Source organism: Lissotriton vulgaris, chromosome 5, assembly GCF_964263255.1.
Source record: "Lissotriton vulgaris chromosome 5, aLisVul1.2, whole genome shotgun sequence".
In the NCBI taxonomy this organism is placed as follows: Eukaryota; Metazoa; Chordata; class Amphibia; order Caudata; family Salamandridae; genus Lissotriton; species Lissotriton vulgaris.
In genome coordinates this window covers 1988316133-1988328215 of record NC_141693.1, presented here as the reverse complement: position 1 = coordinate 1988328215, position 12083 = coordinate 1988316133, and the positions used below count along the sequence as shown (strand labels likewise).

Genomic DNA, 12083 nt, shown 5'->3' with positions numbered 1-12083 from the left:
GCTCACAAAAAATGTCTGCATCCAGGCTGCCTCCTGGGGATTATTCTAAGGTAAGGAATCTGCGGCTGGAAGTCTCTATCAGATGTACCTTGACAGCAAGCCCACCGATTCTGCAATACGCTTTTGGGTGAACGCTCACACCGCTAGGAGTTTACTCTCCATGTCAGTTAGCAGAGAGTAGAACAGGCATGTCCTGTGACTTGAGCCAAGGGCCACTTTCTGTTCCTCACCACAGAGTCTAGGGCAAAGGTTTTCAAACTGTGGGACGTGGCCCTCTGGGTGTCCGTAGATATATTCCCATGAGGCACAAATGCTTCAGGAAACACTTGTAAATAAAGATGGCCTGGAGGCACGGCCGTGTTTATTGGTCAGGTTCCCAGGCTGCCGTCATTTACAGTGTTTGAGGTGCATTTAGAATAATGTGAACTGAGATCCTGAGTGCTGTAGGGCAGGGGATCATTCAGTGCCGGACTGGAAAACCAAATGCAACCCAGCTCAACCCGGTGCTGCACCCTTCCTTTCTTGGCTATCTCTTCGTTCTCGGTTTCCATCACTTCTGTATATATAAAAATGAATGTATGTCTGTCTGTTTGTCCTTTATCCATTACTACACCATTCATCCGATCGGCATGAAACTTTGGGAAGTTGTTGAGTACACTCCCGCGAAGGTTTCTAGCAAAAAAAAAAAAATAATAATAATAATAATAATAATAATAATTTGTTAAATATCAGCCCCCGGCTCCCAGGGCCCTCATAATCTTTCCAATACTGAACGTTTACAGTTTCCAGTGCGACTCGCTTTTGCAATGACCATCAACAAAGCACAAGGACAATCGCTGCAAGTGTGTGGACTACATTTGGAGAATCCGTGCTTCTCACATGGACAACTGTATGTGGCCAGCTCACGCGTCGGAAAACCTAATTTATTTGTGTACGTACCAGACGGAAAAACAAAAAATACCGTGTATCCACAAGCACTCTAATAAATAAACAGAATTAAAAACACTTTAAAATGTTTTCCATATTAAAATTAATCAGTTTCAATAAAAATGACACAATGTAAATTGAATGTTATCATAACAAGTTTCCTTAAATTTCCTTTCTTCTGAGATCGCAGTAACGCGCGACGGGTAAGCTAGCTTTTTCTAAAAAACAAAGTTCAACACTGTAGAACAATCACACAGGACACAAAAGGTGAAAGGAAGTATACGAGAAGTCTGCAGGCCGATGTTTAACAATTCCGATGGGGAGTGAATTGTAATAGCATGGCATGCTACTGTAGGCCAGTTGGCAGGGTGTAAGAAACATCAGTCCATAGAGATGAATGCTGTGTTCAACCAATATCGATAAAGGCCAGTTAGCCGGTAACGGGGTTGAGGAGTCCATATTTGAGGAGAGTTGGAGTCTCCATTTCCAAAGGTTGTGAATCTTTGTGCAACCCTAGTTTGAAATCCAAAGTAAATTTCCCTGGCAAGCTCCGGACCTGTGTCACATGTTCTCCATGGCTATGCTCACATGCAGTTGAAACCTATGTTCCTTCAAAGTCTTCAACCCACAACTGGACATGTGTGCCCTTTCATCTTGCGGCATTTTCAGCAACACATGAAAATAAATTAAAGGAAACGCATACCTGTCCCCGTGCTTCCTCTATTCTCTCATGCAACCTCTTGCGGAGGATGTCGACAGCAAAAAATGAGCTGGTGTCCATCCTTCTGCCTGGAAGACAAGACAATAGTGGCATGTAACCATTAAGTATTTCAGGATCACAAGGTGTTTGTGGATTGACAATGCCCCTGCAAGTCCCTAGTAAATGATACCCCTGGTACCTAGGGCATGGGCACAAAAGAGGGTCCCTCGGAGTTGCAGCATGTATTGTAGAATACAACAAAAGGAGGTACCCCTGATGTCTATACAGGGAAGGGGGTCTATGTGTCAGAAAACAAGAAACCCTGTTTACGCAATGGTAGGCTTAAGGTGGCCAATCAAAATAGTACTAAGAGGGGTAGAGAACGAATGAGTAATTATCCTTATGATAATTTACTCATATTAATCTATTAGAAAGGCAGGTACTAATCATTCACACAGCAGTATTAGAAAATATACTCTAAAAAACAATTTTATGTTGGTTTGCAAAAAGGTTAAAACAATTTATTACCTCCCTGTATGGGTTACAATCTACAACATGATAAAAAACAGTAAAATTAAAAACCACCAAAGGTGGTGAAGTAATGATTATACAGTGGAACAAAACAGTAGACGCGGCGTTTCGGTGTAATTCTAATTTCTTCACACCTTCTTCAGGACTTTTGTAAACATATTCACTCAATATCTAAAAAGTTAAAAGATACATTTTACTATATGATTTCATATATATGCAAGAACAACAATCACAACAACCACCCGAGGGGTTGTAGATTTTTATAAAAAAAACACTTAATAATATATGTCGTATTGTATAAGCAAGGCAGTAGTAGTGTAAGGTTGTTGGTTCTTGCATATATATGAAATCATATAGTAAAATGTATCTTTTAACTTTTTAGATATTGAGTGAATATGTTTACAAAAGTCCTGAAGAAGGTGTGAAGAAATTAGAAATACACCGAAACGCCGCGTCGACTGTTTTGTTCCACTGTATAATCATTACTTCACCACCTTTGGTGGTTTTTAATTTTACTGTTTTTTATCATGTTGTAGATTGTAACCCATACAGGGAGGTAATAAATTATTTTAACCTTTTTGCAAACCAACATAAAATTGTTTTTTAGAGTATATTTTCTAATACTGCTGTGTGAATGATTAGTACCTGCCTTTCTAATAGATTAATATGAGTAAATTATCATAAGGATAATTACTCATTCGTTCTCTACCCCTCTTAGTACTATTTTGATTGGCCACCTTTAGCCTACCATTGCGTAAACAGGGTTTCTTGTTTTCTGCAGCATGTATTGTGCCACCATAAGGGACCCCTCACCACACTTGTGCAGACTGCCATTGCAGGCTGCGTGACATGGTGCAGACAAAGGTGAAGGCACAACATGACACACCTCCTGTGTGCCATGCCTGCAGACACCATACATGTAAGTTAACCCTACTGCAGGCCTTACAGCCCTAAGGTACGGTGCATTATATTACATTCACTAATAGCATTGCCATCAGGGTGGGGCCAGGAATGTTTCTCAGTTCATCTTTTAAAACTCACTTTTAAAAAATATTTTACTGAAGTATGAGGTGGTAGTGCACTGTCATTTACAGACAGCATATTTTACATTAAAATGGCGTACAATATTCCCACTAACATGCAGTTATACTTCTAAAACTATCTAGTGTATGAACAATAATTTGTAGGAATTGGGTTTCTGCAAACATTTATCATTTGCACAGCACCAAGTAAAATGTTATGATTTGTATTCATTCTATTAAAAATGTTATCTTTCACACAGAATTACAAAACAAGGACTTCATTAACTACTGAAATTTATTTTGAAATGTTTGTACAGTTTACTTATCTATCTATTTAAATGTGTTAGAATAAAACATGACATCCTACAGCCGGTTCACTGAAGGTGTGAATAGGTCGATTGTTGGTTCTTCAAGTTCCTTTCCAGAGTTTTTTGTTCCAGTTCCCATTTGTGTGAGGAGCTTTCAAGTCTGCTTAATATGTCCGCCTCTGTGTTCTCCTTCCCCGACAGGTCAATTGTTTGTAGATTGATTTTCCTTTGTATTGCTAAGCTCCATATCTCCTGTGATAGCTTGCTCAGTGTTAATCGGCTCGGTGCCCTGTTTGTTCAGGTGAAATGTTGTTGTGTTGTCTGTTTGTATTACGACAATATTCCCTGTTATGAATGTCTGAAAAGTTTTCAGGGTTTTATAGCATCTGATTCATTCCCTTATCCTTGTACTTTCAGGTTGCTCATCTGTGCTCCCCAACCCTTGTGGGATGCATCTGTTGTGATGGTCACCTTTGGAGTCGGGTTTTTGAACGGGTTCTCTAATGTTATACTCTTTGAAATGTACCATTCTATCTCCTTTTGTATTTTTGTTGTTACAAGCAGTAGATCCTCCTAACTCCTGTTGGTTTGTGACCGCTTGTTGCATAACTATGCTTGGAACGGATGCATATGCAGTCTTGCACGGGTTAGGAGTGGATACATGATGCCAAATGCCCATTAACTTCACGACTGTCCTCCCATTCCGAGACTGCCCCTTCCGGTATCTTTGAGCTTGATCTAATATAGCTTTCACTCTTTTTTGATCTGGGTATGGTCATGCTGTTTTGGAATCCAGTGTTTCCCCTAGGAAAATCTTTTCTTGTTATGGCTGCGGAGACGATCATTTGTGGTTATGGAAAAACCTAGACCTTCCAGGATTATAATGACTGTTTGAATGTCCCTTTGACATGGTTTTGTTTTTGTCTTTACCAGCCAGTTGTCCAAGTACTGTTAAACCTGTATTCCCTTTCTGCTTAGGAATGCTGCGACCGCTGAGAGACATTTGGTGAAACCCTGGTGCTGATTTTATGGCGTAGGGTAAAACTTTGATTTGGTAATGCACTTCCCCCAGTACGAATCGTACGTACTTTGTGTGTGCTTGGTTCAGCGGTATAAGTAGATAAGTGTCCTTTAGATCCAAGGTTGCCCTATAGTTCCCCTTTTGTAGGAGAGGAAATACTCCTTGGAGTGTTGTCATTTAGAAATTTTGTGTGCGGCTGAATCTGAGGTCCAGTGTTGGTCTTAGGGTATGATCTTGTTTTGGAAACTTGAAGTATGTTGAATCATTTCCTTTGTTCTTTTCTTTTACTGGTACCTTTTCTATTGCTTTTGTAAAAGTTCTGTGACTTCGTTTCGGAGTTCTAGGATTTCCACCTTTTGATATCTCTTGTTTTGGTGGGATTGGTGGGGATTTTTTTATTAATTCGATGCAGTACCTGTGACGAATCACATTTAAAATCCAAGTGTCCTTAGTGATTTCTGCCCACTGTTGTGGGAAGTTCCCTATTCTGCCTCAAACAGGAGTTTTGTGGGGGCATCTTTCATTTGTTGAGTCACTTACTGGTATTTCCTCCACCTCTGGAGGTTTGACCTCTTCCCCGACCTCTTCCTCTTGATCCGAAGTACTGTCTTGCTGGGTGTGGCCACTGCTATGTGGTCTGTTGTGCAGTTTGTTGTGAGCCATTTCGTACTTGTTTGTTGTTTACCCGATGTAAATCGTCCCCTTGCTGCATTTTATTTATTTATTTTTGACATTTGTACAGCGCTCTGTTACCCCTGGGTGTCCTGGCGCTCTCCGTGGGCACAGTTGATTAAAGCTTAATTAGTGAACAGCCAGGTCTTAAGAGCTCTCCTAAAGGCCATGAGGTCAGTCATCTTTCTAAGAGCCGGGGGTAGGGCATTCCAGGCCTTGGCTGGTCCCAGCACAAAGCTTCTGCCTCCCCACTGCGCTTTCCTAATGCGAGGAATTGCAATCAGCCTGGCGTTAGCAGATCTAAGATGCCTTTTCGGGAGATACCAGAAAAAATACTGTCGGAGAAATATTGGCCCAAGGCCTCGCAAGGCCTTAAACACAAAGTAAAGTGCTTTAAACAAGAGCCGCTTTCGCACCGGGAGCCAGTGAAGTTTGACTAGCTCCTGGGAAATGGGGGCATACTTTGGGAGGCCCATAATAAGCCGAGCCGCAGCATTTTGTAGGACCTGCAATTTGTTTAGTATGCCCTGTTGGGCATTAAGAAACAGACTGTTACAGTAATCCAGACGAGATAATACCAGCGTGGTAACTACTGTTTTTTTCCCCACTTCCTGGAATAAATGGCAGAATCTTTCGAATGGATTTAAGCAAAAAAGAAATGGAGGAAGACCGCGCATGAACCTGCGGTCGGAAGATAAGCTGGTCATCAATCAGCACCCCTAAGTTCTTAACTTTAGGCACAGGGGTGGGGGCATTCCCCATCTGCTCAGGCCACCAGTTTGGACTCCAGAAGTTGACATTTAAGCCAAACACTATAACTTCCTATTTGGCCGAATTCAATTTAAGGCAGTTTGCAGCCATCCAATTACCCACCGCCAGCATGCAGTCCTGAAATTGCCTAGCCACTCCTTCCTCCTTCCCTGGCAACAACGACACCACAGTCTGGGTGTCGTCAGCGTACGAGGTAAGTTCAAAGTCAAATGCCCGAATTACTGGGGCCAGAGAGCGGACGTATAAATTGAACAGAGTGGGTCTTAGGGACGAACCCTGAGGAACCCCACAGGGTAGAATGAAAGGTTTGGATTTGAATTCGCCCAGCACCACACTCTGAACTCTGTTGGAAAGGAACACTTTTAAGATGTTAAATGCATTTCCTTGTACTCCATAGGCCTTCAAATGGTCCAACAGTATCATGTGGTGGACCGTATCGAAGGCCGCGGAAAGGTCCAACAGTACCAACGCGGCCCTGCCCCCAGCATCGGTCACAGCTCTGATCTCTTCCGTTGTTTTAATTAGCGCAGATTCTGTGCTATGGCTAGCTCTAAAACAGTGTTGTGACCGGTCCAGTGCCTGAGTAGCCATAAGGAACGAGCTCAATTGGAGATTCTTATTTTCGTGACCACACTATGATCCAGTGCTGCTGAATCTTTCCCTGTGTTTGCCTCTGCTGCTCGCGGAACCCGCTTCGCAGGTCCCGCTTCGTGTGGGGGCTTTGATCACCATTGACACTAGCGAAGCGAAGCCTGTTTGTGGAGTTTGTCACCCTTCGCCTGAGGCTGTAACTGTGGGTGTTTGCATTGTGCAGGGCTGCGAGCGAGTTGCGGGCGCAGGACTCCAAGTCCCAGGAGCGCCCGCCAGACCCAATTGCCAGCACCTGGGCCGCTCTCCCTGCATGCTCCGCCCCACCATCGTATTTTAAATACCTTTGCCCCTGGATGTTTGTTGGGACGCTTATTTTCGTGACCACGCTATGATCCAGTGCTGCTGAATCTTTCCCTGTGTTTGCCGCTGCTGCTCGCGGAACCCGCTTCGCGGGTCCCGCTTCGTGTGGGGGCTTTGATCACCGTTGAAACTAGCAAAGCGAAGCCTGTTTGTGGAGTTTGTCACCCTTCGCCTGAGGCTGTAACTGTGGGTGTTTGCATTGTGCAGGGCTGCGAGCGGGTTGCGGGCGCAGGACTCCAAGCCCCAGGAGCGCCCGCCAGACCCAATTGCCAGCACCTGGGCCAGCATGAGTTTCTACCTGCATGCTCCGCCCCTCTCATACTGACCATATAAATATAACCATCTGGTACCGCTGCGCGGGAGCGCCCGGGGCTAAGCCCGGGCAAAGGGCGGGCCGTTTGAGGCCGTTCGAGGACTGGCGAGACTGGACTGGGCCACCCCCTTTTATGTTAGTATCACTTCTGTTTCCCTTTTTTACTCTCTAGGTAAAATGGTGGTGACTAGAGGAAATAAAACTAAGGCCCCGGGTAGCGTGGGCAAATTGCTTGGTCCCATGGACGAATTCATAACTAAGGCGAATACATTCATAGACCAAAGCATATCATTGATAGAAGAAAGGGTATCCCTAGATCTAGCATTTGCCAAAAGATCTTCCTTGGGTAACTTGGCTGATGCTAGAACACCAGTTGTAGGGAACATCAATGAAGGGGTGAGGGCGAGTCGTGAGAGACGTAGTTTGCCTAGTATAGTGGATTTATCTGTGTCCCAGCTTGCAGACTCGCAGTTAAGCACTGATCTAGAAAGAACTCCAGAATTAGTACCTCAAACCCCCTCACAAACGACTTCTCTGGAAAGAATTCAAGCAAGGTGAAGGAGGGAGGGCGCGATAAGTAAGAGAAAGAACGATCAAAAAAACCCTACCTCTAATATGACGGACTATATTCCTAGCGCCCCACAGGACTTACCCCCTAGAGCAGAACACTTAGTAGCTTCTGCGCTAATCCATCATATCGAGCATGAAACACCCACCCCCGTTAATCTGGATTCCCCGACCCCTTTACTGGACAACAAGGGCTCACGCGACGGTGATGAGAATTCACAGTTGTTAAATAAAATTGCCGATCTTTTTAAATTATCCCTACTACCAGTAGAACAAAGGTTAGCACAGTTGGAGATACAGATATCAAAGCTTGTTAAACCCCAACAACATAACCAAATAGCAGGGGCCCAAAAAACAGGGGGTAACAATAACAAAAAACAACTCCTCACAAAGCCTTCAAATGCACCTTCGAAATTAACAATTGCTCAAAAGAACGTACCCCTGGCTGTAACTCCTACCCTGCCGACTACCAAGAGTACACCAAATCCAATTATCAAGGCACCTACTACCCGGCCACAGGGAAACCCACAGCCACCAACCACACCTGCGCCAAACTTAGAGGCAGCTAACAAGAATATTAACAAAGTAACATCTAAAACACCGGTGCCTCAATCCCTGGCCCCTAATCCCACGGCTCCAAAAGCCAATAGAAATACTTCTAGGACTTCCAGGGAGGCCAGATTTCCAGTTGATTTGCCACCCGAGGCTTCCCCCTACGTAGTGGTCATGACTGGCGTCCCAGAGCTAGAGGACCACAATGCGGAACCTGGGTGGTCTCTGAAAAACAAGGCACAACATTGGCTACAGACCAATCGTCCCATGCCTTCAACTTGGCATGGAAGGATCCGGTCAGTACGTAGAACACCATGGGTGGGTAAAACCAGAAAAACAATCCCAGGGGATTGCATCGTGATCACCCTCAAAGACCCCCGTATAGCAGATTATATCTGCTCCTGGGAAGACACGAATGCAAACGGAGGTATCAATGTTAAAACACTTTCCTTCTTTCCTTTTAGACAATTAAATGGCTTTTCCCAGGATTATGACCCTCCATGGGCTGCACCAGCTCCCAGACAGGTCGATTTTTCAAATACCAGATATTATGGGGGCCCCAGACATTATGAGCAAGATCATTTTTGGCATCCAGTGGGAACACGTTACCAGGGCGGAGGTTGGGAAGATTGGAGGCCTCATATACAGAGGGCGACACATAGAGAGCCGCCCCGCTGGGAATCGTGGTATAATATTCCGTTGACTAATTGATTCAGTGGACTTGAAATGGTTGATTGACCTTCAACTGAAACTGAACCTATTAACTTTAATTTACCCCCCCCCGCACTCCAAAAATAAGCACTCCCCTGGCACCCATAGAAGTAGTAGCTTCAAAAGATGACACACACCCCATACCCATCCTCTTTTGGAACGTAGAGGGCCTGCGCTCCAAGATTGAAGATGGGACGGCTCAAAACTTTTTAGAATGCTACAAAATAATTTGTCTCCAGGAGTCATGGTCCACAACAGAGATCCATTTATTAGGATACAAAACATTTTTTATCCCAGCTGTGAGCAGCATAACAGGCAGGCCCAAAGGTGGGGCTAATAACGTATATAACGAACACCTTGAACCATTTAAAAGTGTCCACTGTCCATTCTGATCCTAATTACCAAATTCTTTCACTTTCCTTTACGAATAAGGAGACCATTCTTTTGACTAACCTTTATAATAATCTAGAGGAAGATCAATTCATGATCCTTCTTAGAAATGTACAGGAGAGATTAAGTCAACTCGATCAATGGAAAGGTAGACACGGGGCAATTCATTTACTATGGGGAGGGGACTTCAATCTTCATCCATGCCCACTGGTGAATTTACACTGTTGTGGGATTGTGGATGAATTTGAGGCCCCATTAGTACATTTTACGCATAACAAAGCGGGGAATGCCTTAAATAATGTGCTCTCCGACCTGGATCTGCAAATCGCTACTCGTCCAAGTGCAGATCTAAATTCCCTTAATCCGACCTATGTGGGCAGAGGTCACCAAACGACAGTTGATTTTATTTTTCTGTCTCCTGGTTTGTTAGACATAGCCAAAGATTTCCAGGTTATTGACAACTCATTGAGTGACCACTGCGTTGAGAATGCACCTTTACTTACCCGATTACAAACCCCAAAATACACTAATAGCAAACACTCTTGCCCAGAATAACATAGAGGTAGGTAGACAGAATGGCTACACAATTAAATGGGGAAAAATTAACCCTAACGAAATCACAAAAAATTGGTCGAGCTGGCCTATCCAAACATAATAAAATGCCTGGACCTCTCGGCAAGTCACGAAGAAGTCCTAAATAATTTTAAACAAATTTTAGAGAAAATTAAGGAACTACTTTCGTCCAAATCAACGTCCAAACATTCCGGCAAGAAAGGGTGGTTCAATCAGAATTGTACTACAGCCCTTACTAAACTAAATCTTGCCCTACACAATAAACCCAGGGACATGGGACAGATCCAATTTCTCAGACGCCAATACATAGGGGAACGTAAGCAAAGAACCAAAGAATTGAAACAGAAACTCTGGGAAGATTTACATAAGAGTGCTGTTTCAAAAAATAGCGAGGCCTTCTGGCGAACGGTTAGAGCTCCTTATCTTACTGACAATAATATCCCCAAGATTGAAGTAGCCATAGATGAAGACACATGGGTGGCTCATTTCTCTAAGATGTTTAAAAACAATTCAAATATAGATGGCCCGATAACATGCTTTCAAAAGTACAATACCCAATCCTGCTCCTTTTTGATATTCCCGACCTGCTAGTGGCTTTGGAAACAAGCAAAACGGGGAAAGCCCCAGGGCCTGACGGGGTCCCAGTGGACTTCTTCAAATATAATCTGGACCTTTGGGCACCCATTATTACAAGAGTATGCACAGCCGCCTCAAACGAGGCTGTGCTGAATTCTTGGACCAAGTCTATAATGGTCCCCATTTTTAAAAAAGGGGACCGCCAAGACATGAAATGCTATCGCCCCATCTCATTGCTGGACTCGCTCGGTAAAGCTGTGGGGAGAGTAATCCTAGAGCGAGGCATTATTTCCGATCTCCAATTCGGTTTTCGAGAGGGGTTCGGAACGGTAGAACAGGCCCTCAATCTTAGTCTGATATTGGGTAAATACACGCAGGCTAAGGAGAACATGATATATATGGTCTATGTAGACCTGTCCGCAGCTTTTGACTGCGTTTCGCACTCAAAACTGTGGACGGTCCTAAGCCACATGGGAGTGGAACCCCCCCCTTAGATTTTTTGAGGGAGCTCTATTCAGGAGCTTTGGCTTGGATGGCGAGATGACAGCACCGTTTGGAGTAGAGCGTGGAGTCAGGCAAGGATGCGTCCTGGCCCCCTTCCTTTTCTCACTTTACACCAACGGCTTGGAGAAAGGGATGTTGAGGGGGGCCCAGGACCTCCCATGTATAAAACAGCGCCTGATTCCCGCCCTTCTTTACGCGGATGACGCTGTCATTCTCGCGCGCACTCCGCGCAAGCTTCAGAATTCCCTGTATAGATATACGACTTTCATGGGTGATCTGGACCTATAGGTAAATGTCAAGAAAACGTTTGTCATGATATCAGGCACTAGGAAAAAAAGGAGTAAAAGATCTACCTCGATAATCAAAAACTCGAGGTCACTGCCCAGTATCCGTACCTTGGTATCATGATAGACGAACGATTGACATGGAAGCCAGCAGTAGAGACAAGGTGCCATCTATTTAAAAGATCAATAGCGGCCCTAATGAGTTTCTCTCAGAGATTGGGGAGAAGGGCTCCAGTGGAGTTATTGAAAATTTACAGTGCCAAATGTCAGGCCATCGCGTTGTATGGAGCAGGAGTCTGGGGACACACGGATACCAGCTCCATTCAGGTAGCAGAAAATGCCTTCCTAAGATTTCTCTTAGCCACCCCAAAAGGCACTTCAACCTATGCCTCTCATTTGGAATTAGGAATCCCTTACCTAGAGGACTTGCTCAAGATTCAACCATTGATGCTGTGGCGGCGCATTTGGACATCCGTCAAAAATGCGCTGACCCAGTCCATTGTAGTTGATACAATTAATTGTGGGTTTGTAACAATGGCTCTTGACAAGTCTTCAAAAGTAAGATGGCTCTCCTATATTAGAAATAATTTTAAGACCTTGGCCTTGAGAAATACTACCTCCAACCAGAGTCCATAATTGACCTTCCGAAGAGAGCACTAAAACAACAAGCACTTCGTCATCTAGAGACTCTGAGATTGGCATCCGAATCG

General features: G+C 44.2%; 1 protein-coding gene across 1 annotated transcript in view; it reads right to left on the bottom strand.

The window, feature by feature from the left end:
* The window catches only part of SURF6 (surfeit 6), a 110176-nt gene that overhangs the window by 14541 nt on the left and 83552 nt on the right, over positions 1-12083 (bottom strand). The window contains exon 4 of the mRNA XM_086924736.1: positions 1631-1716. Within this exon, the coding sequence (XP_086780862.1) occupies positions 1631-1716 (86 nt within the window). The remainder of the gene's footprint in view (positions 1-1630; positions 1717-12083) is intronic.